Genomic DNA, 27,319 nt, shown 5'->3' on the forward strand with positions numbered 1-27,319 from the left:
TCATAACCTGTGAATGAGGTAACTAAAAATTGACAGGCAGTATTTACACAAAAAGAGTGATAATCTTGTTTTCTTTCTTTTTGCTACATTAATGAGGTCAACACCTTCCATCAAAACCACATCTACAGTTGTACTCATATGACCATTAAAACAGACTTATTGTCCTCTTAAATTATCAGGGAAAACTTACTGTTTATCATTAAAATAACTTTCTTCACAGAATAAAAAACATTCGAGTTCAACTGATAACTTCAATTTTTTGTCAGTAAAAAAAAAACTACTAAAACTGTCTGTAAATTTCTCTGAATCAAAATTGTTAGCATCAAAACACAATTTCTAAATGTTTAGTTTACGCTTTCTTTTTGCATTATAAGTAATGAATTTGTTAACTCTATTATGTTACTGGTAAAATTCCTGTTATAGTTTTTATTTAAGAGAAAAAATAAAAAAAAATATACATTTTATATCAGAAATTCCTGCGAGAAACACAAGATACTCTAGAAATATACAATGAAAATTATTCTAATTTTTTTTGTCATTTATGTTTTAAAAATGTAAAATAATACATTCATGTCTGGTAACAATGGTTTATTATGTTGTCAAGTCTCCTTGTAATCTACCTTCCACTAATGATTTATTAATCAGTAATTTATAATCATCAAAATAACATTAATATTAATAATTATAATTTTCTAATGTCAAGATAGGTTTATTTATTATACATTCTAAGATAAAACATCTAATGAACAACTTTAAATAACTTGATTAAAAAAAATATGTTGTTTAACATTTAGATGTCAAGTTGATTTATCATGTAAACCTATATCAGAATGTTAGAAAACTGAGATACTTAGTTTAAAATGTAGTAAACAAAAAAATACCAAATTTCTTGTCTAATAATAATCCGTACAGTTCTTTTTTTAATTTTCTGTATGTATCAGTGCTTAATTATCAATGTGAGCTCACCAATTTCAGTAGTTTAGTCTTATCTGGTTCAAATACATATGTAACAATGCTTTACATTCATAAATGTTAACTTCCTTGTTATGGAAGATTTGTTAAAAATCTCATAATCTGACAGGTAACTGAAAATTGATAGTATTTACATAAAAATGTATGTACCAATAAACATATGTACATTCACGACCAATTCAGAAATTGAAACAATAATGATAATAATGCTTTTAGAAAGAAATATAAAAGAAATACCTATGAAAATTTTTGTCAATATAAATAAATTCAGACGGTTAAAAGAAAAGAACTTAGAAGAAATGTACTAACCATACCATACAATTGCTCATATAATTTCACGATGAAATCGAGTAGCTGTCTGGAGTAACTTGGAGTTCAGATCAGTGAATTTTACTGGAAAATTTGGGAATGAGAAGGGTCGCTGCAAAGTTTGTGCCTTGGCGATCCTGACTGCTCAGCAAAGAGAGGGTCATTGTGAAGCATGCCACGCTTTGAAAGAACAATCCCAAACTGATCCAGATTTCTTTTTTTTTTATTAATGAATTAATTCTGCACAGAAGCTTATGAAGAAGCTTGTAAATGGGTATGTGAAAATGGAAATTTGTAGCTTGTGAAAAATGCCATGCTTGACCAGGATTTGAACCTGGGACCTCCGTATGAAAGGCACCTCTCCATCATGGAGTTCGGCGGAGATTTCTTTTCAAATCATTATTAGTGATGAATCATGGTGGTCTATGGTAATGAGCCTGAAGCAAACAACAGTCAATTCAGTAAACCGGTGGTAGACTGCAATGTCGCCTTGCCCAAAAGAAGCAAGTCAAGTGAAGTCTAACATCAAGAAAATGCTTATGTGTTTATTTGATGTAGAGGGGTGATGCATTCAGAATTCATTCCACCAGGTCCGACTGTTAACCAGGGTTTCTACTTGAAGGTTCTGAAAAAATTGGGCAATAGTTTGCATTAAAAAAAGGCCTAATTTGTGGCGGATGGAGGATTGGTTTTTCCACCATACAATGCACCTGTTCACACAGCTCTCTCAGTGCATCAATTGGTAACAAAAAAAACAGCATGACTCCCTTCCCTCACTCCTCTTATTCACTGATTTAGCTCCATGTTATTTTCTTTTGTTCCCATGATGTAGATGAAGTGAAAAAATTACAAGGAAGATGAATTTAAAAAATGTTTTGAACAATGGAGTAAAAGTTTGGATAAATGTATTAGTTTTAATTGAGAGTATTTTGATGGAGATTGAAGGTTTTGCTTTAAAAAAAAATAAATATATAAACTGAAAAAAAAATTCTGGTTATTTTTGTATATCCATTCGTATGTATATACACGTACTGATTTTTTAAAACATTTGTATATGTAAAACACAATTTAATCTTGGTAGTAGAGTTAAAAATATAAATATTACCTTTCAAATAATGCATTGTAATAGTCATAACCTCTTTGAAGATCAACTATAAGTGCTGTTATTAATTTGACTAAACCCTGAATTCTTGTTTCAGGGTCCGCTCTAGTTCCTGCTACAACCTTATGATTCTCTTCATACCTGAAATTAATAATAATAATAAATTCTACGATTTATAATATACAAAATTAAAGATAATTTATAGTAATTAGCTTTTGGGGGGTGATGGTGTTTCTTAAAAAATATGTAGAAGATACATGATAATGTCTCGAGGAATTTAGCATAAAGGATTTACAAATAAATTATGTAGAATAGGAACGGTAAGAATATGGAGCTTGATTAGAAAAAAAAAACACCAATGTGTAGAAAAAATAACAACAGTTTTCTGCTAAGCCTGATTCTGTAACTTCAACTTCTGAAGAAAAGAAAGTAAGATTACAAATTCTCTACACAGACTTCACATCTAGTAATAAATAATGTTGTTTGAAAAATTGGCATTTGTTTTCTTTAATAACATTTATATTTTTGCATTGCAACAATTTATTTAATCAATTTTGGTTAGTTGCTTATTTTTACAGTTTACAACAAAGTTCAAGTACATTTGAACATATTGTGTATAATTTCCTTATATAATTTACATTGACTACCCAATTACTACTATTTCTGACTAGTGATTGATAAACTCCAGTTTGATCGTAGGAATGGCTCTGATTATGAATACAGTATTACAAACTTTATTACAAGCTAATTACATCAAATCTAGAAGGAAGTTTGTGTGTGTGTGTGTAAGTGAGTGTGTGTCAAACTCTCAGAATTCATAAAAAAGTTTGCAAAAAAAGTTGATAGTAATGATTATATGCATACCACTTAAATATATATATATATATCTGAACTGAATTTTTGTCTTCACTTTGATCTCCTTATCTTATTTTATTGTATGATTAGTCATGCTTATTATGTGGGTTATTTTTTTTTAAGGTCCGATCGGTCACAAAATTAAAACCACAGTGAAAAAAAAAAATTTTTTACTAGTAAAAAGTACTTACATGGTTATGCTATTTTTCTACATAGTCGCTACTCTGATTCAGACATTTGTCATAGCGTGGTACCAACTTTCCAATACCCTCGTCATAGAACGGAGCCACCTGTGTTTTCAGCCATGTTTCTACGCTGGTCTGCAGCTCGATGTCTGTGCCAAAATATTGTCCTAGCCAGCGTTTCATGTGGGCAAAGAGGTGAAAATCGGATGGAGCCAAGTCCGGGCTGTATGGTGGGTAATCAAACACTTCCCAATGAAAACGCTGCAGGAGTTTCTTTGTTACAACTGCAGTGTGCGGCCGAGCATTGTCATGGAGAAAGACAATGCCTGATGGCAACATTCCTCTCTGTTTATTCTGAATTGCCCTTCATAGACGTTGAAGAGTCATGCAGTATGAGGCTGCAGTAATGGTCGTGCCACGTTTCATGAATTCCACCAAGAGAACTCCATTCCGGTCCCAGAACACAGTAGCCATACACTTTCTATTGAGAAGGTTCGCTTTAACTTCTTTGGTTTACTGGGAGAATGAGAATGCATCCACTGTTTGGATTGTTCTTTTGTTTCTTCAGTTTCGAAATGGACCTGTGTCTTGTCTTCTGTGACAATATTGTTCAAAAAATCTTCTTCTTCATTGTGGTAGCGCTGGAGACACGTTAGGGAGGCATCCATTCTCATTGTTTTGTGATGGTCGGACAGCATCTTGGGAACCCATCTCGCACACAGTTTGAAGTACTGAAGTCTCTCACTCACAATGGTGTAGAGAGCTGACCTTGAAATTTCAGGAAACGAATCACTCAATACAGAAATTGTGAACCGACAATTTTCTCGAATTGCCTCATCCACTTGCTCAACGAGATCATCGGTTGACACTCGCTTCCTTCCCTGACCGCCTGCATCATGAACATCTGTACGTCCTGCTTTAAAGTTCGTGCACCATTGTCACACTTTGCTGTCACTCACTGAAGTTTCACTGTACACATTACTTATTCGTCGATGAATTTCAGCTGCATTACACCCCTCAGCCTGAAGAAATCGAATTACTGAACGCACTTCACACTTGGTGGGAGATGCTATTGTAGACATGATTACGTGCTAGCTGCGTGTTCAGACCTAAACAAAGTGACGCGGTGTGATTGAAGGCCATACTAGAGATGTTGAGAAACACATATCCGCTAAGGTTCATCCGATTTTTGTGCGGGTTTTTATTTCGCGACCGATTGAACCTTGAAAAAAAATCCTCGTATTTTATAAATGCAAAGTTTAAGTATTTCAACTATTTTGTCTAGATTCCTAATTTTATAGGCTATTTCTTTCAAATTAAAATAAAGAATCTCTCTCATTTGACCAAGATTTTCCACTGTTATGTACCCATTATCTGTTGGTAACCAAATAAATTTCAATTGAGTTTAGAGAGATTCTTTAGATTTATTTATCAGAATGAAGAAGAGAAACCAGTACTCATTATACGGGATACCTCATATGGTAAAGAATTAAATGGGTAGTGAGGAAATTCCTTTTTATGATTACCTCACAGGTTTTTTGGAAGAAATCCTTTTCGGAGGATCCTGTCCTATACAATGTATAAATGGTGGGAACTTTCACATTACCATTTTATATATCAGTTGATAAATGTGTGAAATAGCTAAAAAAAATATCAAATATTTGCAACCAGAAATAAATTTATAGTTAAAGTTTTATAACAATATATAAATCAACAGAATAAGCTTCACAGTGATGTCTGAATAATGTATGTATATTAACATAATGTAATTTATGTAATTAAAATGTTATGTATTAACTATATGAATGCTATGTATTAACTATATGTTATGACTGTAGATGACTAACACATAATATGTTATTTTGTTTTTTCTTTCAGTAATGAAGTTTATCTTGCATTTAATAGAAGACAATTGTAAAATTTGTGAATAAAATTACAGCCTTCACAGAATGATACAATAGTTTAGAAGTTCTGCTTTTACATATTTTTTTCCTTTCTTGGTCAAACAATTTATTAATTATATCTAAGAATCACTGTACATGATTATTTCATTTTGGAACTAGAGATTTTCTTATTTTCTTTCAAAATGTTAATTGAGAATCTCATAAAAATTATAATTTTATAAGCTATCGATTGTTCAATGCTGATCTTTCTTCCGTCGTTCTCAGGAGTAAACATTTTTGACTGGGATTTAAGAGATCAAAAGAAAGCCCAAGGAAAAGGTGGCTAGATAAAGTTACTCATAATTCATTCCTATGGCTGTAGAGGTGGAAAGAGTTATGGGTAAGGGGTTATAGTAGTAACAGAACAGTAATAAGACTGCTCATGTTCTAAATTTATTTGATACACACTTTAACTATATTTAATTGTACTGGAAAAACAGATTAAACAAAATTTCAACATCTTTTTTTATATTTTTTGAGATTAAATGAATCTTATAGCATATAAAAAATGCTTAAAATCCTAAGAGAACCCAATATTTCAAACCCCTATTCAAACCCAAATCTTACAGAATAAAGGCAGAGTCCTTTAGGCAAATATTAATTTTTTTTATATGTAAATTACATTTAAAGTTGCAGATTGTAATTCTACAAAATTTTCATTAGTAAAGATGAATAAAAATACAAGTGATTTATAACAAATAAACTTATAAAAAATGTAGATAAAGAAAAGAAATTAATTTTACCAAAAGTATGAAATTAATTTACTAGAATAATATAAGAGTACTAACCATTCAAGAGTACCTTTCTTCAATGCTGTTATGATTTCACCTCTAATTTCTTTATTAAATGGACATACTTTCCAAAAGGCCTTCATATTTGATAATAAACCTAAGCACCTGTAATTGCAAAATAGTTCATCAAAAGTATTCATACAGTTACTAGCAGTTAAGTATAGCACTGATTAAAATAATAAGTTGTTAAATTATTTCAATAGATGTTTAACAGACGGTGAGATTATTATTTTGTTAATATACCAATAAAAACAAGTGCAGTTATATTATGTTATCAGAAATAAATTTATTCTAGACTATATTAATTTTAATATCTATATTTAAACTTGCTTTACATCGACTTAATGGTTCATTTATTAATAAATAAATAATGAATCATACCTGAGAAGATTGTCAAGGCGAGCCATCGATACACGATGATGCGGGGGGAACAAAATTCTATGTTTTCTTATTAACTGTAATGAGTAGTCCAAGAATACATTAAACGATTCTGCTAACCATTCTTCCTAATAATCATACAAACCACATATAATATTACATTTAATAACAGTAATTAAAATACTAACAATATAATAAAATAGATTTTAATTTAAAAACAATTAAATATCTATTTGTATACAACAGTGATTCTCAACCTTTTTAGTTCCATGACACCTAGGCACACCTGCATGCAAGAGCGGGGAAGTCAGGGTGCTTCTGATGGTAGGATGGAGAACCCTGATGGTATGAGGGGAAGGGAATGTGAAATGCATGCCTGGAACCTAGTAGGTTAGGTTTGGGAAGGGCAACATCCCTGGGGAGGAGCATTTTGGGTATCTAGAAGTGGAAGTTGGGTTGTTCCTATGATCCAGGGGAGACCTCAATAAGGGTCTCTGGGGGGAGGAGCCACAAAGAGTGGGGGAATTTGCTGCCACAACACTGGAGCAATTGAGATAATACTTTAAGGATGCGCCGGTCGTTCTGGAAGAGTTAAAAAAAAAGTTCCATGACCCCCAATGAGTAAAAAATATATATAATGAATATTTTGCAACTCCCCAACTATAACCCAATGAAACCTAGTTAAAACTATTTAGCTGTGTTGATAGTGACATGCATGAACATGCAATTATGAAGTGTACAAATATGAGAAATTTACATAAAACCTGTAAATTTCTCAAATTGATGTGAATGTGCTCCTTGTAATTTGGTCTACTTGCATAATATTCACTGTGAGATCATGTTCGAACATGCATATGATATGTTTGAAAATGTTGTGCTCTCAGCATATACGAGCTGCTACCCAAAAGTTCGGGGAATATGAATTTCGCATGCGAACCATTGCTGGTACGACCTGCTGCTGCTGCTAGATGTAGCTAACAGTATTCTTTATGAATCAGTGTTCCAACAACTGTGACGGTGAGAGACTGCATTGTTGACTTTTGTGCAGTTGTGTAACGTGTTTTACTGATTCGGCGAAGTTCTAAATGGCAGATTTTAAAGAGCAAAGAACCTGCATCAAATTTTGCTTCAAGCTTAAAAAAACTGGTGTAGAAACCCATCACATGCTTGTGGAAGCATTTGGTGACAATGCTATGAGTAAAAGTAAAACTTTTTTGTGGTACAAACGATTCAAAGATGGACGAACAACAGTCGATGACGATTAGCGTTTAGGAAGACCATCAACAAGCGCAACACCGGAAAACATCGCGAAAGTGCGAGAGGCTAATGTTGCAGATCATAGACAAACAATCCATGATGTTTGTGCAATCGTACTAATGTCATATGGGTCCGTGCAATGCATCTTGTCGGACAATTTGAACATGAGATACATTGCTGCAAAGTTCGTACAGAGACTGTTGAACAGCGACCAGAAAAAAAATTGCGTAGCTGTCTGTAGTGAATTGAAAAATTCAGCAAGAGATGACCCTAACTTCATCTCCAACATCATAACTGGTGATGAGACAGGTGTATACCCTGAAACTAAGCAGCAGTCGTCACAGTAGAAGTCAACAAGTTCACCGTGGCCAAAAAAATCATGCCAAGTTTGCAGCAACATGAAGTCCATGATGATTGATTTTTTCGACATCAAAAGCATTATCCATAAGGAATTTGTTCCTCTTCGTCAAACTGTCAATGGGATGTTCTATTGTGAAGTTTTGAAGTGGTTACATGAAAGCATTAGGTGCAATTGTTCAGATCTGTGGGGTAACAATAGCTGGGTTCTGCACCATGACAACGCGCCTGCGCACACATCGCTAGCCGTTCGAAATTTCTTGGCTTCCAAAAAGACAGTAGTGATTCCCCATCCACCCTATTCACCTGACCTTGACCCGTGCGACTTTTTTCTCTTTCCGAAAATAAAATTTCAATTGAAAGGCCGTCGTTTTAACATAATTGAGGAGATTCAGGAAGAAACGCACAACATGCTTCGAACACTTACACCTGCAGACTTCCAGGGATGCATGGAATCATGGGAAAAATGCTGGGATCACTGTATCAATGCCCAAGGGGATTACTTTGAAGGAGACGTGGAAATTATAAGTTATGGTAAGCTATTTTATTTTTATGGTAAAATTCCCTGTACTATTGTGTAGCACCTCGTAAAAGAGATGTGAATAACTACAGAACAGTTTAGTTTCGAATGTGAAGCGTGGGGCTGGTGTCTTTATTATGTTTTTAAAAACATAGTTTTATTGAAAATAATAATAATTATTGATGTTTTGGTTTTTTAGGGTGTAGTTAAATGGTGTAACTGTTCATTTTTCAATTAAATTCTTATGTAAAATGGATAAATTTGAGAAAAAAAAAATGAGCCATCTACAACCAGTGAATCGACAAGATTGTAAAATGACTGTTATTTAAATTCTGGTTTTTACCTCTTTGTTTGGAAAGTCACAGTTTGTTGTTTGTTTTCAAGTATTCTCCAATGAAAGCATAAAGCCATTAAAATAAATTTGACACTTGGAAACTAAACGTCTGGATCAAAAAAGCAAACCTATAGAAATTTTCAAAAGAAAATTATTTACTTTGAGAAATCAACAAGCTTCTATTTTTAAATCAAGTCATACTGATAAAAGTACACTTGAAACATCTTATTTCATAGTGTTAAAAGTATCTAAGATGTCAAAACCCCATACAATCACAGAAAATCTCATATTGACTGCTGCAATCGATATGGACAGTGTTTAAATAAGCGTGGAAGAAAAAACATATTCTGCTTCTAAAAACACAGTATCAACATGAATCGATGATATGGCTGCTGATGTTTGCAATTAGATAATTCAGCAAGTGAGTTCAAGTGATTTTTTTTAGTAATCCATTTGATAAATTAACAGATGTGGCAATCATTTTTCAGTTATTATGTTTTGTGAGATATAAATGCGCTAGGTACAGATCAATTAAAGAAAATATGTTGTTTTGTAAATCAATACCTACCTGGTCATGTGACAGGACAATGTCTTTTTTCATGTTTTTTATGAAGCTACTAAAAAATATAACACAGATTGGACAAACTGTATTGCAGTATGTAGTGACAGTGCAAAGGTGAAGGAAAGTATAAGATTGTCTTATACCAAGGTAGAATGAACACACTGTTTCCTTCACAGACATTCTCTTACCACAAAAAATGTGCTGGAAAATCTCAAACAAATTCTTTGTAAAGCTGTAAAAAATGGTTAATTTTATTAAAAGTAGACCATTACAGAATAGAACTGTTTGCTAAACTATGCTGTGAAATGGGCGAAAAGAAAAAACCTCTTCTTTTCCATACAGAAGTCAGATGGTTATTGCGAAGGAAAGTATTTTACCTGGTTACTGGAATTGCGATATGAATTAATAATATTTTTCCAGGATAAACAAATCCCATTCTCAATGTTTTTACAGAATAATAAGTGTATGTTGATGTTGGCTTACTTATATATGATGTATTTTCACATTTGAATGACTTGAATATGAATTTACAATAACATGAAAGATTTTATTAATGATAAACTAAGTTCATGCTTTCATTAAGAAGTTTGATATCTGGATTATTCACCTTCAAGGCAAAACTTTTGATATGTTCCACTCACTTTCAATTAAAATGAGAAAAATTTGGATGAAGGCAAATTCACTGCAGTTTGGGTAGCATGAAGATGCATTTGCTTGCTTGAGCTAAAAATTCAGTTGGCGGAATATTTCCAGGAAGATAATGATGGTTTCTCAAAGAGGTGGACACTGAATCCATTTAGTAAAAACGCTGCTGCTAGTGCTGCCTAGTTACCTATTGAGATTGAAGACCAGCTCAATGAAATCTGCTGATAAAATGTTACAACTACAATTCACAAATGAAGATTTTGACTTGCTAGTCCATGTGAATATGGAAATTTAATCACAGAAGCATTGAAAATATTAAGCCCTTTCACCATGTCTTCTCAAAGAGATAAAACCTCTTTGAAAACGTTTTATCGTCTATGATTGCACTAAAATCTAAAAAACATAGGAACTGTCTTTTATCACTTGAAAACAATTTGCTTTTGTGTGTTTCTAACATAGACTCATGTATGGAGAAACTTTTAAATGGAAAACAAACGCAACCCTCTCATTAATTTATTATCTTTACATATGTACTTATAAACGTAAGTAAAATGTTAATAATAAATGATATTTTTTCTCATAAAATGATTTCATTGTTTACATATAAAGTTGTAGGCTAATTCCTCGATTTCCAGGTTGAGAAACACTGGTATACAATAATAAACTGGAACTGTTAATATGAACCTGATCCAGGAGTGCCAGGAAAGGTATATGATAATAATTAACTATATTCTGTCATCCATGAATTCCAGAATAAAAAAAAATTACTGCAGATATACTACACTGATGAAAATAAAAAAAATTAGTTAAGAAAATAAATAAATTAAAAAAAGGAGTAACAGTGTTTTTTTAACTTTTTTGAAGATATGGTAATCTTAATATTAAATTGGAAAAATTGTAATTTATTCACAAACAATGAGGTCCTTGATATTTCCTGAAACTCTATGTTCTATATAAGCAAGTTTTTTTTCAGCACAAAAGAGCAAAGCAAATTACTTCTGATATATTGTTTACATTACTTGTGTAATGTTAAAGCTTTAATGCAATGTTTTACTTGTGTTATTACTCTACATTTTATATCTTATTAAGATACAAAGATGAGAACATTATGAATGCACTACATATATTTTTCCTATCGAGTGGAAATACAAGAAAAAAATTTATAAGCTTGAAGATGCTAAAATTTTCTGATGATATTCTTTTACCCGAAACTAAAAAAAATGTTTGGAAGAAGTATTGAATATTGTGATAAACATTTAGTTTGAAAATTAGTATAATTAATGAAATGTGAATGAAAATAAGAGAATGAAGAGTTAAATAATAAGATCTTTTGTGCTGAAAGTAACTTGCTTGAACCAAACATGAATTTAGCAGTTAAAAATAAATAAATCAACTTGTAAGAGGTTTAGTTTTTATGGCTGCAAAACATGAATAACATAAAGCCACAAATGAAATAAAAGAAGCTTTAAGAGTATAGTTGGTATAAATTTTTATTTGTGTCAGCTCCACTCTGGTCATGGAGAATTTAGTGGTTACCTCCACAAATTCAAGCGGCGCAGCTTCCCCAACTGTATCTACTGTGGGGAAGCTGACACGGCCGAACATACTTTCTTCGGGTGCCCGAGATGGCAGGACATGAGAAGATGTGCAGGAATGGATGGGGGTCACGCCGGACACGCTCGTAGCCTTCATGCTCCAGAGCCGAGACAGTTGGAGGGCGGTCAAGGGTTTGGCAGCTGCAGTTTTACAATGAAAGGAGCGGGATTATGAAGAGTCGGGAGCGGACTGACAGGGAGTTGTCTGTCAGGGTCCGAGGGCTGCGCTGCATCGAGTAGGCTTAGCTGAATTATTGATGTCTACGTGTTTTATTTTGTGTTTGATTGGGTTGTATGTCATCTAACATTTGGCTGAGCTGAGCTCAAGACTGGGTGGGCCAAGCAGCAAAGTAGGTTAAATTTTATTCATTTATTTTGTTTTTATTTAGTGTTTGATGTCTTAGTTAATAGTGATTTGATGTATATTTCTTGTGTTGTCTGCGCCAGAATGATAAAGGGACAGATTTCATTGTGTGTATTCTTAAATATTTATAGTATTACTGACCTTCACTGTCAGGGTGACTCAATTGTGGTTGGCGAAGCCGATGTTAGGGCTCGGAGAAGAGCCGCACACAGTGGGCCTGGTTGTAGTAGCTTTATTGTTTAACTTGTAAGTTTATATTGGGATCTGGATGTAATGTGAATTCTTACGTTGTTTAATGTGTTAGGGTTTTTATTATGATTTGGTTGTGTTGTGTTTCTTGGTCTGCCATAACTGGCATGAAGCGGAGGCTGCAGGACAGGAGAATTACATGGGTTTTAACATTTGACTGAGCTGAGCTCAAGACTGGGCGGGCCAAGCAGCAAAGTAGGTTAAATCTTTATTTATTTAATTTTGTTTTTATTGTTTGATGTCTTAGTTAATAGTGATTTAGAGGCTGCAGGACAGGAGAATTACGTGGGTAGTCTTAGCGAGGTGCTAGGACAGGGAAAAAAAAAAACCCGACACTGCGTCACGACGCACATGGTATGGCGTGTTGTCCAAAGAGCAATGTGTGAAGAGGAGGAAAAGAGAAATGAAAACCTCAAAAGAGTTGAACCGGTAGGCTGACCTGCCATGCCAGTATATAGCCGGTAGGTGGGGGGAGGCCTATTAGAGTCAAAAGACACTCCCCTGGGCGACGCTATACCAGCAAGTCGGATCAGCCCACGGGGAGTAGAGGAAAAAATTAAGAGAATGATGAAACGTGGCGACGTTAGGGCAAGGAAGGTAGCCTCCATATTTAGGTCGCCCGGGTCTACATGCAAGTTGTAAGGGTCGGGGTGCTCCGATGATGACATGGGGGACCCTTGAGGTGTGAGGGGCCGTGATGCGATAGTCGAGCGAACTGCTTGGCTATTGCATGTAGGTTAGGGCCGGGGAGGGTAGCCTTTCAGCAGAAGGGGCATGGGCTGCCAGAAGCAGCGGTCCATGTGTCCTAATGATGCTGAGGGGACCCTGGAGGGAAACACCTGTTGAGGAGTAGATAGTGGGCAGAGACTGCTGCCACGACGCCCTCTGGTGATTGCGTATGCTTAATTGCTGAACCGATTACCAGGAGGGGGTTTAAAAAAAAAAAGTGAAAGTAGAAAATTAGATGGGTTGATAAATGGTGAAATGGAAAATAACTTAGTTAAACCCAAAAAAAAAAAAGAACTAAATTGTAAGTGAAAATAAATCACTTGGTCATTTATTAAGACAATGTGAATTAATAAATTTTATAATGGACAGAAGTATAAAAACTGAACTCTGCAAGGGTAATTTACAGGGTGTTTCTGTTTCACTGAAATTGGAAAATAAGGGAAAGGATTGGAGAAGCAATAAACCAGTTAAGTGAATGATAAAAAATATTTTTGTCTTTTTATTCAAGTGCATTAAAATTTGTTGTATTCTGTTATAAGCAAAATGAAAAATCAATTTACTAGAGATTATGAAATAATGTAGCAGAGTATGTAAAAACTATGAAATACATTGATAGGTGAATATAACAAGTCAATACAGTAAATTCTTAATCTTCCTTGCAGTCATATCTTTTGAAATAGTATCATAACAATATTGGAAGAGGTGGTGTTGAATTCCATGATATTCAAATTTAACACAATTTTGAGATGAACGTAAAGTTGCTTAAAAATGTTTACATTCATCTCATTATTGGGTCACAGTGTCCTACAGAATTGTTCTAAAATGTTCTGTCTAATTTAAATTAGAAGAATAACTAATTACTCTTTTGTTAAAAAAACTCTATCTTTGAAGTAATGTGATTTAATTTGAAACATGTATTTTTTTGTGGAGAAAGCATACATTTTGGATTCAGAGTGGTCTTATAGTCTATTAGAAATGAAAGCAATGCCGCTTAAAATAAATGAAGAATGTTTCTCCATTGTCTTACAAGACAACATGAACATGTTTCAGATATTGTAATCTTACTTCAAAATATTAACTGCTGTGAGAGCGAGAGAGACCAGCAGAAAATGTGCTAACCATTAACATGTCATTCTGAATCAATAAAGTGCTTTATATATAATTTGGTTTTGTAGATTTATATATATTGGATTATTCTGTGGACATTTAGCTTATTCATTCTGGATTAATTGAATATCTAAGTTGTAGTTAATGTTATTATTACAATCTGTTACTATACGTGTTTATAAAGAATGACGACTATGGCTGCTATGGAATGCACTTCCATTTCCATTGTGTCTTTGATGCTGAATCGTGTTGTCCAATATACAACTTTATGTTGCTACAGCAATTAATTTATTTGCCTGGGATACTGTGTTTCGTGAGTGTATTCAGTGTGTGACAGTTTGTTTTGTTTTATATCAAAAGTTGTTTGTGTTTTTTTTTTTTGTGAACATTTTTCAACTTTTTTTCTTTTAATGGGAATATGGAATTTTGACTGACATCATTCTGGCTGGGATTCAAACCTAGTACCTTCCTCCGAATGAAAAGCTGACACACTTAAAGACAGCAAAGTGATACATATTTTGCTAATGTAAGTCAATAAACTACCTCAAAGAAAGAGATTAAAAAAAAAAATAAACATCCTAAGTATTTTATGCATACAAAAAAGTCCACATTTCAACACACTTGAATATTCATATGTCCAAATACACAAAAACTCATGCACTGAGTGGACATAGTTGAAGTTTACAATAATTTGGCCATATCACACAAGCTAATTTCAAAATTAATAAAAAAAACCACCAGCAATTATTACTTTGTGTGAAACTGCAATATATTAACACAATTTTAATAATTATGTCCAGACTAATTTAAACCAGATATAAACAAACAATAAGTATTTAATACTGGTTAAGCGCTTTCATGTTATGTTATCTTTCTACCTTTGTTTCTGCTGTTTATAGCTGACATTTTTACTTGACTATTAAATTTTCATATAATATAACCATAAATATAATTTTCATGCATGTTACAGCCAGTGGAAACTGGTTTGTTTTGATGTATCAAAAGGTATATGGTTGAAAATATTTTCAGGCAAGTAAAAATTATATTATAAACTGATGATGGTTTATTCAGGTGATGTTTATCGCACTATCAATTGCTACCTCAAGAGAGCAAATAACAAAATATTTTAATCACCAACAAAATTCAAAATATAGTCTTGAACACCTTTTTATACACCTAAGATCTCTTGGTCAAAATAAAAAAAAAATATATATATATATTTTTTTAAAGAATTCGATGAATTGCAAAAATGTTTTCCACAATAGTTATTGCAAAATTTGTGTTCTCCGATTTGTTTTTTTGAGTATTTTTTTACATTGCTTTGATTAAGTAGATCTTGAAGCAATATATTTAAAAATAAAATGGCATAATAGATCTTTTAAGTTTTTTAAAATTTTAAAAAGTAATTTAGAAATTGGTTCCATATTTGTATGGTGAGCAAATGAAGAAAATACAGATTAAAATGTTTCTTAAATAATTAAAATTTTTTAAATTAATCTTTTCTAAATTAAGTAATTAAAATATTTCAAGTAATTTAAAGTACCTCCAGTAATGTGTAACTCCCAGGCTGATAAACCTGGACATGACTGAAGAAGAAAGTGGAAATTAATTGGCACTGTGTAGATGGTATTTAGGTAAAATTAAACTGACAGATTTTAGATAGGCTAAATAGCAAACATTTTGTGTACTACGCAATTAAAATAAATTAAAGTTAGATCCAAGATTGCAGATAGAAATTTTCCTAACTATTTTCAACTATTATTTTAATGCTATGTAGGTTTGTACTAATTGTTTATTGATGTCCACTGTTGAGGGTACTAGACTGTTTTATGTTTTTTTTTAATATCATGTGTGTGTGAGTGTGTACACACAGAGTGATATACATAAAGGTGATATTAAAATATGGAAATGACTTATATTTCAAAACTGAGGGATACTAGGACGTAGAAACAAGTGTGGATCTACATAGGTACAAAATTAATACTTTATGGTATGTTTGAAATTTCTGTTTGCAATGTTGGATTCACCGCATTGAATTAAACTTTTTTTTTTGGAATACGAAGGTGTACATACGACACGTGATGTAAATGTATTCTAGAAAAACAATGGCAAAAACCAGTTCTCAATAACTGCCTTTGTTTTTGAGTTAAAAGCAATCAAAATTGTAAAAACAGAAAAACCATGGTAGTAATAAAAAAAAAGGTAAAACACCCTTTACTGAATATTTTATTTTGTTTATGCATGTACAGTATTTCATTCCTATTTTACATTGCCATAGAGCTTCATAACTAGGTGATGCTCAGTTAAAAGTTTGGCAGTTACAGAATAATACTAAACATTTAACTGAACCCTAATGCTTATTGTACACTGTTATTGTAGGTATTGTAAGTTATTAAAATTTTTTTACCTGAAGTATATCTATCCGAATCAGAGTCTTCAAAAAGAATTTTCTAAAAATAAGAAAAACTAAATATCTTAATTTACTCATTATCAAAATAATGTGATAACAAACTGGGCTATCATTGTTACACAACAGAAATATAATTCCAACTGACAGTAAAAACTGCCTGAATAATTTTAAAAAAGTTTTTTTTTTTTTTTATAAGTACATCAGATTCAAATAAATTAAACAAAAAATAAATGCAGTTAAAAAAAGTTTCAAAATTTCATACCTCTTCTCTTGATAATACTTCCAAACCCCAGCAATTTTCTAAATTTTGTAACTGTCTGTAAAGAACTTTTGGATCTATACTGGCCTCTACTCTACTACAAGCCAACCATTCAACAGCTGCTAATTGTAATTCTGTTATATCACCTTGTATTGCATGTTGATGTAAGATACTACGTGCTATATGAGGAATCTCTCCATTCCAAGAGCCCTGAAAAAATTATAATAAAGTTGTATGAAAACCATTAAGCACAAAAATTGAAGACTAATATATATACTCTATAGAAACATAAAGTCTAATTGCACTTTTTATATAAAAAAGTCCTTGTCCTGCCATGCCGGACGTAATGACGGCAGGTTAGGCTTGTTAGAGTTCTAAGGACATTCTCCTGGGTTGAGCTTTTTACTTGATTTTATGTCCAGCCCAGGGGAGTAGGGAAGAAAAAAAGGTACTCTTTGACAAACATGGATTGACAGTCCCAAACAAAAGAATTCAACATCTTGTTTCCCAATTTTCAAAATGCTTCTTTCTTAGTCTGTGAATTGATGTAAGTTTTCTTATTCACTGATTGCTTGTAAAATTAATTCTTGGTGAACAATACTCTGTGAATAAAAAAAAATCTTTCAGCATAACTCTTCCTTTGCTTCTATCCAAACAAAATTTCTGAGATCACAGAGTTGATGTTGATTTCCAATCTGAAGACTAGGTTTTTGTGAATGGATAATACAATAAACACCATATCTCATCTCCTGTGATCTTAATCAGCCATAATGGTCAGAGTCATGCAAGTTTCTTCTCATCTGCAGGTAATATTTTGGAGCAATGCGTTGACAAACGCAAATTCAGATATTATGGAGAATGCTGAGGCAACTTCTGACTGATATTCCACCTATTGGCACAATTTCCTTGATAGATTTTCTACTGTCACTTTGAACAACATTTTCCTGATGCTTGATATTTTCTTAATTTGTTAAGGTACATGGGGTCCATTATGCACGTTATCCTCAACACTAATAAACTATCACTAAAACGCTTATTGTAGACTACAGTCTTCTTCTTTGGTAATTCTCTTTATGTTTGTTCAAGCACTGTTAATGTTACTGACAATGATCTTTTTAAGCAATAATGAAAATTTGATATTTGTATACAGTTCAATTGTCAATATTTTTCACTACAACATTAAGAAACAAACAGATTTTTAAATATTGTTGTATGCAAAACAGGAAACATATGAGTGGCAATGCTGCGACATCATAAATGTCCCAATATATGAGACTTGGCTGATAAATTTTGCACATATATGCGTAGCATAGGAATGGAAAGAGATACTGGAATGAAATAAAAAATGAATAAAAGTACAATACCTTAGCTACAAAATAGAGTATTTATTTTACAATATAATTCCCGTTTACACTGATACACTTTTCCCAACGTGTGACAGGTTTTTGCATTCTGCCACTGAAAAATTATGGCAGTCTTCCTCAGATCCAAGTGGCCACAGCTTCCTTCACCTCATTGTCGATGGTGTAATGATTACCTTTGAGATCCTTCTTGAGATGAGGGAAGAAGTGGAAGTTGCATGGAGCCAAATCCGGTGAGTACGGCGGATGCGGAAAAGGCTCAAACTTCAGCTTGTGAAGAGCCATCAGAGAGCTTGCACAGTACCCATCATACACAGATTTTATGGTAACCCAATTGCTCAATAATATGACCTACTTGTTCTTTAGATATGCCTAACTGAGTAGCGATGCATTGCTAGATGATTAGCCGGTCACTTTGAAGCAAATCGTCCATCTTCTTTTGATGTTTCTCGTTAATCACAGAAACTGGACGTCCGCTGCAAGGTCAATTGTTGCTTTACCAGCTTCACATTCACAAAATTTCAACGACCACCTATACACACTATTCTTGTCAACAGTTTCACTACCATAGACCGCTTAAAAACGATGAAAAATATTTGTAGAATTCACATTTTTTGCTGTTAAAAATTCGATCACAGGGCGCTGTTTTAATCGTGTTGACATATTGGCTGTACTTGACTCCATTTTAACTGCTACTGAAAACAAACCTGTAAACAGATTTCAATGCACTATTGCAGATTTCTAGAGGGGGATTTTAGCTATCATATGCTGTCATATCAAACTCGATAATACCTTTTTTCTCTGTGTAGCATGCTAATGTGTAAAATTTATCAGCTGAGCCTCATAAAAACCAAAAATTTCCTTATTATAATTTCTATCTTATACTGTTTGAGGCATTCCAGGAAACATTTTCAAACCTACCTTGTAATTGCACTTTTAACTTTGTAACTAAATTAATATATAACTTAAAAGGCACAATAGATGTAATGGCAGCAGTTTATTTGCTCAAAATATAGTGAAAAGATTAAAGAAATTTTAGAATTAATTTATTGGATTTTCCCATCTCCTTTCCACTAGCAACAATAGAAGAAAGTAAAATAAATTACTATTAAAAGATATGTACACATACATTATAATAATTATGAAGTTATACTGCGTATTAAAGCAATATGAAGCATAAATTCACTAGCTAGAGATGTTCAGCTCGGGATCTTCAATCTCGATTCCCAGTTATAACTTGATTAAAAATAGTTAAATTATTGATGTAAAAAAAGTTTATAATATGTAAATAAACTTTAAATTAGTCTGTTTTCTGTTTTCAAGATATCAATTTACTTGATTTATTCTTAAACTACCTATGTCTGTTTCCATAAGCTTATCTTCTACTGTCCTCAATTTTATTTTTGTTTACTTTTAGCTCACAAATTGCTTTTATTTTATATAAATATTGTAACATAATTTATAACTTTTCTATTTTCTACACGTTACCTTTATTCAATCCAGTTTAAAATTATTCTATTATTTAATTAATTTATCTAAAAGTAATTTCCTAGTTAATTAAGATCATTCAACACAGATATTTTAACAAAATTTTGTAAAGATGAACTATGATTCATAGTAAAAATTAATCTGGGAATTTTTTGTTAACTGTTAATATTCCACTTTTTCTAAACATCTCTCTCTCTCGCTCTATAAATACTTTAACTACCATTGTGAAATCTCTTTGACCCATATCTCCCTGAAACCTAATTTTTCTGTTTCCCTCTATATTTTTTATCAGCTTTTTGCCGAGCACTCTAGAGACTTTTTTTGTGGGGTATGTATAATCAGACTTATTGTGTGGTAACCTTTATATTTCATTTTCTTTTTTCCTAGCTAAAGATATCACTTTTAATCTTAATATTTTTGTAACACAATGATGCTATTTATTTTATATTGTCATGTTTAGACATCTAATTATTTCAAAGTAATCCACCTGTTCTCAGTGACTTCCACTTCCCATTTTCTTTATTTGCTAGATATCAGTTGAGAGGAGTCCACTATGGATTCCTGGTTTTACGTATGATGTAAATCAAATATTCAACATTTAATTATGTGTTCCTAAAACCATGATAAATATTATTTATTCTAAGTAATCAGTAGTTAATATCTTAGGTAATCAGTATATGAATTACTATGGTAGTTGATTTACAACTGCATCTCAATGTTTAGAAAATTTATTATCAATGTTTTGAGTACTTTAGACTTTTCTAGTATTATCTTCTTGTTAATGCAATATTAAGTTCTTGGTCATTATAACATGCTTACAACATGACTGTAGATGTTGGATGGCATCGTTATAGAGTCTGGGAAGCAAATCACGTTCAGCAAGAGTGATACCACTGGTAGACAAGATGAGACCGGCATGGAGCATGAAGGTGGTGATGACTGAATTGTCAAGTTTCATTCAAATTCTGGTTCCAAAGTCAACCAGATTTTTTGGTACAGATGGTATGTAAACTGCATCTTTCACAAACCCCCACAAGAAAAAGTCACATGGTATGAAATCGGGGATCCTGAAAGTGACTTGGTAATGCCATGCGAGACTCCATGATGGGACTGGGTGGGGGTGCAGGGTTTGTCCCTGGCTCCTATGCGGACTGGAATGAGATTACGTTCCCCTTGTTAGGTGACTTAATTTGGTCGACATATTTGGGTGTAGGTTTGAATTTCTATGTTGCGTAAAACATGATTTTGATTGGTGTGAGTGTAGCACTGATTTAACTCTCAACTAATTTGTTTTCTGAGGCATTCACAGTCACGAACAGTGCTGTCAAATTTGGACTAGGGACAGGGTCCATGGTTTCGGTTAGTTAGTTTGAGGGAATCATGTTAGGTTGGATGTGATGATATCCGTTTGAGGCCTATGTGAAGGCAAAATTTGATTTGTATTTTACTGATGCAAATGTCTGTTGAGGCATATATATATATATATATAGATATATATATGTTTATATGTTATGGGTTGAGTTATTTTAAAATTGTTAATCACCCTCCTCTTTCCTCTGTGAAAAGGAATAGAAAAGATGCATGTAATATGGACAATTACATACTTCAATATATATAAATATATATGTTTTGGGTGTATATACTGTTGCTACATACATGCTCTGCTTCATGTTGACGAATGGAATGCTAGCAGCTCAGATGTCAGCAGGAGTACAGTATATGTACGCGCCTGAACAAGAATCACTCACATCTAGTAGCTGACCATGCAGCTCTCCCACACAGTGGTGCTATGGCTCAACCACTCACAGGCTCCAATAAAAGAGCAAACACCAGAGTGAATTGTTAATTTGTCATTGACCCGCCTGGAGATGAAGCAGAAGAAGAAGAAGATGGAAGAAGAAAGAAGTTCTCTGGCCGGCTCAACATAGAACCTCTCGACGGATGTCAACATCCATGCCGAAGCAGCAGGCCTGGCTGGCCTGCTGAGGGAACTGTTGGGTGCAGATGCTACCTTCCTGCCCCAGCTCGCTGGGTTTCATCAGCCTTGGTTGCCGGACCCAGCCCAGCGTGGGATTGCTCAGGAAGAACCACCTGGGTGGAAGACGACTGATGCTGACCTGACACTGTGGGGCTCTGTGACCTCCACTGCCAAGCTGTAGTGGGGACCCAAATGCCACTGAGGGGAAGCTAGGTCTGATTCCAGAGGACAAGCCGCATTACAGATGAGCCGACATCACCAGAGACCAGCTTCTGGACCCAACAGCCCTTCTCAGAGCTACCTCACAAAATACAGCCCTTTTCATGGCCACCATTCCAAAAACCTCTACTAACCCTTTTCAGGGCTACCACAAGGTTTTAAACAGCTCTTTTCAGAGCTACCATAAGGTAACTCTGAAATATATATAAATCAATTATTTATTATTATTTACAATAAGAATTACATAACATGTTCACTGTGGAGTTGATGAACTGATTGCAGTTTTTTTCCATTAATATGGGTGGTGGCCGAATATATAATCATACAATAATGTTATTTATTTGAAATTATAAATTTCTAATTAAAATAAACTAGCTTTTTAAATAAACTTTCTATACATTTTCTGAACTAATTAAATTAAACATAATAGTATTTTACATACTTTTTATAAATTAATTAATCTTAATAAATAAATTAATTAATTAATATTTGAATTCCAAGTATCAAATTTTAATGATCATTATTTGTTTTTTTTTTCAACTCTACTACATAACTCAATAATTACTTACTGGATTTTTGGACATTTCATAATCTATGAAGATAGCATGAAGACGTTCTTGTTGGTGTATATCTGACCAGTTATCTTCCTCAGATGTCCCTCGATCTTCTCTTGTTGATAACCATAATTTAAGTCTAATTCTACCTTGAATATTAGATCTTTGTGTCCTAGCTTCCAATTTGTACCAACAATCAAGTCCTGTTGATGGTATGTCCTAAATAAGAATCAACAGTAATATTATCCTTATAATATTTTTAAATGATAAATATAAAATATGTTCCTCAAGCTTATCTTAAAAAAAAAAAAGCTTATGAAATTTGAATAAAGGACTTATTCAAATTTGAGGTTGTAATAGATAATCTTTTCTATTATTTGCAATGTTTTAAAATACTGGTTGCTACTTTCAGTTTTGTTCATTTTTGTTTATGTTTAAAGTGCACTGGCTGCTATGTTCATTAGCTACAAAAAAATTCCAACAGCATTCAGTGAACTATACCTGTTACAAAATTTTTTAATTTCATTATTATTACAAACTAGTTTATCGAATGTATCTTAGACATCTCATCTTGCTTTCATCCTTAATTTTCAGGATGAAACTTTCTTAAAGTCTTACTTTTTTCCTTTGGTAAGTAAATTTATTAATATAGAATAATGTGATTTTTTCAATGCTCATAATAGTATATAATTTTATTATTTTTACCATATTTCATTGATGTTTATGTTGAATAAATAGATTTATTATTTATTTTGTACTACTTATTTTACTGATATAATAAAAAAAAGGAGTAAGATTCCGTTATATAAAGTAAAAGTAACTACAATTTTCATATTACTTTTTAAATTAATAGTTCCTGAACAGATTCTTTCTTTTATTTTGATAATTGTGCAACAGAGCTCATTTTGTTTTATCTTAATATATCTGACAACTTGAAATCTGTAACATTTTGGTTTTAAAAATCCAATGAAAAATAATTATAAAATATATCAAAGTTATAATGCTTATAATAATACGAAAAGGAGAATTTATAATCAAACTATCTCTTAAAAAAAAAAAAAATCAAATAAAAATGATTATTAAATAAAACGTAATAAGGGTTAAAAAATAAGAATCAGTTTTCTAGACTGATATACCTACTAAAATTACGAGTATAGTTTTAAACAATAAATCTTGAAGAAAAGTAGGTTAAGATTACATTCTATGAAGACTTTTCCTTTTTTTTATTTCAAACAAATCTTTTTTTCTGATGTTATTCTTTTTAATCTGAAAGACTAATACAATGTTTGTTAAAGAAGTTGTCAATTCAAAACTTGAAAAAGTTATGTATTGTAGAAGAAAATGAGAGAAAAAATCAGTAATGTTATAAAATTTTATTTTATAAATTATTTTCTTTTCTTTCTTTTATTCAACTAATCTTTTTTCTTACATTATTTAAAGAAAAAACTAAAACATCAACATATCTGTCCATCAAGGATGTTGTTAATTCTAAAACTTAAAAAAGCTTTGTGGTACAGAACATGAATATAAACGATAAAGAGGAAAAAATACAGTAATAATATTCTGCATAAAAAATCTAATTATTTATATAAAAATAAGTATTCAGATTCAAAGAGGTATTTGAGGCTAATACAGTTGAAGTTTTCTTTGAGGTAAATCATTATTCTGACTTGTATAATTCAAAGCATCACATTTCACTTAACTGATTTCATACAATTTCATGACTGATTTCATACATTTTTATAATAAAATTTATTTATTTTTTTTATATAGTACTTTATGTAAAAGGCAATACCAAGACCATTATTTTAAATTACCAATTGTTTTTAGTGATTAATCTTACTATGTGACAGTTACTAATTGTTTTTAGTCAGTTTGAACTAATTAAAAGTGTTCACCAAAACCGATTAATATCAACCTGAAACCAACAAATTACTGGGAGTAGAACTTTGAATTATTTGTTTGAATTCCTTTTCTTATTTAGATTACTACTGTTATGAACAAACTTACCTGAAGACCGTTAACACATTGTGGTACATTTTAGAGCGAGGTTGGACTGTATATTCATAGGTGATGAACTGAAACAACGCCTTATTGCTTACTGAATTGTTCTTTAATTACTTGTCGTCTTGACATTTTGATAATGTATAATTGACTATTTAACACATATAATTAAAATTAATAACATGTGCGTGTACTAATAAACTAAGTGTTCATCCGAAATGAATGTGAAACACGACCGCTCTGGGTCAGATTCGAGCGCTGAATGAGTAGAAGTCGCTACGTCATAATGACCATTCCTTGTGGTATTATGACATAGGACATTGCATGAACAGATCGCCTGACCAAGCTTGCTGGAGAGCCCTAGCCTTTCCTAGGTAGCAGCACCCAACGGCACAAGTGGAACGGAACAACTACTTTAATTATAAATCTAAAATAATTGGAATCTACCTGAAGTGGAATGTTTACACAGCCTAGAAAATCATCTTGGCTTCCTGAACGAGCACTCTGAGCAATTTGTTTAAAAAAACGCCCAAGGCCTTTGACACCTCGTACTTCATTTAATTTGCTTACAGCATCAAGAACACTTGATTCATCGTCATGGTCCCTAAAAAAGAAAATAAAAAATATTTCAAGTTAAAACTAGTACAAATTTTCATTCATTTCATGAAAAAGAATGGAATTATGAACAACCATTAAGTACAGTCAATATGGGTCAGTCTTAAACTTTATCCTTTTGAGGCAAAAAATTTAAATAAATAGAGGGGTGTGTATTAAATGTTACTAGAGGAAGATAAATATGAAGTATTTGAATCCTTGATTCTATCAAGGAAACACAGATGACAAACTTTAAGTGGTCATTTACTTCCATACTGTTAGGCTATTGGTAGTATACATTTGGGCGTATACATTTTAGAAGAGTGTGTTTATATAAGAAACTATGATTATATTTAAAAAAAAATAATAAATTTTCTGTTTTAAAATCTTTAAAACTGTGAATATCCTTTGTATATGGGAATAAAAACATTTGATGTATTACACAAGATTATATTGTGGATTTTAACAACTTTGAAATGTATCTACTTGATTAACCTGCATGTCCATTGTAAAACTTTACAAATGGACATAAAATCCAGTGAAGTTGTTTATTTATGTTGAGTATAAAAATTATCGTATTAAATTCTATTTTAGTTTACACTGTACGTGTCTAATGTACAGTAATTTTAGTTTTTGATAAAAGTACAGATTGTGTACAAACAATGTCTGAATATTTTCCTTAGTTTTTTTATTTTTATTTGTAAGAACTTTTTTATAATCGTAAGTTAAAGATATTTTGATTATAAATTATTTTATTAGGTTGAGTTCAACAATCATCTTCAGTCATGAGGATGATGAAATAATACAGTAAGAAATTAACAAGGCAAGTTTATGTTTTTTTTTAAAGTGAGTTATGGATTATGTAAGGGAACATGGGAACATATGATGGTAGGTTTTCTTCAAAAAGAAGAACTTTACCAAAAGAAGTAAACTTTAAAATTAGATTTTATTATCTGTTTTTGTGGTTGGTAAGTTGGAAGATTTATTTAATAGGTGATTGAATTTTACTTCTTGAGTGAACTGTAGTTTACTGTGCGTACTTTTATTTAATTATGAGGCTAGTCTGTAGTTAATAGTTAATTTCCATTTAATTTGAAAACAATGCTTTCAACATAATGATAGTAGGGAATGATTTTCAATGAGAATATTTTATTACATGTGCATAACATAGAATGCACATGCGTTCTATGTAAGAACATAACAGTAGGTAAGAAAAAATTAGTGCTACAAATAATAAAAGTTTTGTTACTAATTTTATTTTAACATGTTATCTGCTGCCTCTGTAGCATATATTAAGTTTCCTATGCACCAGCTGTATGGTATACGTGGAAAGTCCTACTACATTTTGTAATTTCCTTTTATCATAGATTAAGAAAAAGAGGATTCTCTTCTTAATCTATGCCTCTATTCAACTAGTAACCATCTAGCATGTTTGTAGAACAAACATGTATTGTAGGCATACAATATGATTCCTGTTTCATTAGAGTGTAGGTTTGCATAACAAACAATTTTAATTTTACTTGTGTGGTATAATATAATCTATTCAGTCTGGTTTTTGGACAGATTTTTTTTTTAGTCACAATTAATATAAAATTACAGAAAATATGTATGTATATTTAAAAATTAACATTTGTCTTATTACTGAAAACAAAAATTCAAAGTACTTTATCAGGGCAAATAATGTTAATCTAATAATTTTCAATGAACTAGGTTTAAAACTTTCATAAAATTCATATAATAATTTATTGAATTTTATCCATTTTACAGTAACATGACACACTTTTACAGTATGATTTATGTGTTCTTTATCTCCACGAAAAAGTGGAGTTTAGGAATTTTAATTTGAAACATTTATAACAGAGAAAATTTATACCATAAATACAAATTTTCTGGTCATAACTGAACAAGATGTTAAAAGAACTTCTTCTTAGGTAATAACGCAGGATAGAGATACATTTTCTGGTTGTGCTGTTATGGATACTTGAAGTACAAAATTCTTCACCAACCAAAAAAGAGTAATACGTTTCTCCAGCAGTCATCTCCTGACCAATAATTCTTTCCCTTCAATTTTTCTCGCTTCTTTCCACCATAACCACTGTAATTTGTTAAAGTACATGGAACAACCGATATACCAACAGGTATATCACCTCTTGTTATTTTTATTATTTATTAAATGAAGAGTTCTTTAAACTTTATGT

General features: G+C 32.1%; 1 protein-coding gene across 1 annotated transcript in view; it reads right to left on the minus strand.

The window, feature by feature from the left end:
• Window positions 1–27,319, minus strand: part of unc-13-4A (BAI1 associated protein 3) — a 118,357-nt gene that overhangs the window by 73,421 nt on the left and 17,617 nt on the right. The window contains exons 4-9 of the mRNA XM_075369588.1: window positions 24,975–25,131; window positions 22,539–22,742; window positions 16,927–17,133; window positions 6,539–6,663; window positions 6,155–6,262; window positions 2,387–2,524 (exon numbers count right to left, since the gene is read on the minus strand). Of these exons, the coding sequence (XP_075225703.1) occupies window positions 2,387–2,524; window positions 6,155–6,262; window positions 6,539–6,663; window positions 16,927–17,133; window positions 22,539–22,742; window positions 24,975–25,131 (939 nt within the window). The remainder of the gene's footprint in view (window positions 1–2,386; window positions 2,525–6,154; window positions 6,263–6,538; window positions 6,664–16,926; window positions 17,134–22,538; window positions 22,743–24,974; window positions 25,132–27,319) is intronic.

The sequence above is a fragment of the Lycorma delicatula genome, chromosome 6 (genome assembly GCF_047948215.1).
Source record: "Lycorma delicatula isolate Av1 chromosome 6, ASM4794821v1, whole genome shotgun sequence".
Classification (NCBI taxonomy): Eukaryota; Metazoa; Arthropoda; class Insecta; order Hemiptera; family Fulgoridae; genus Lycorma; species Lycorma delicatula.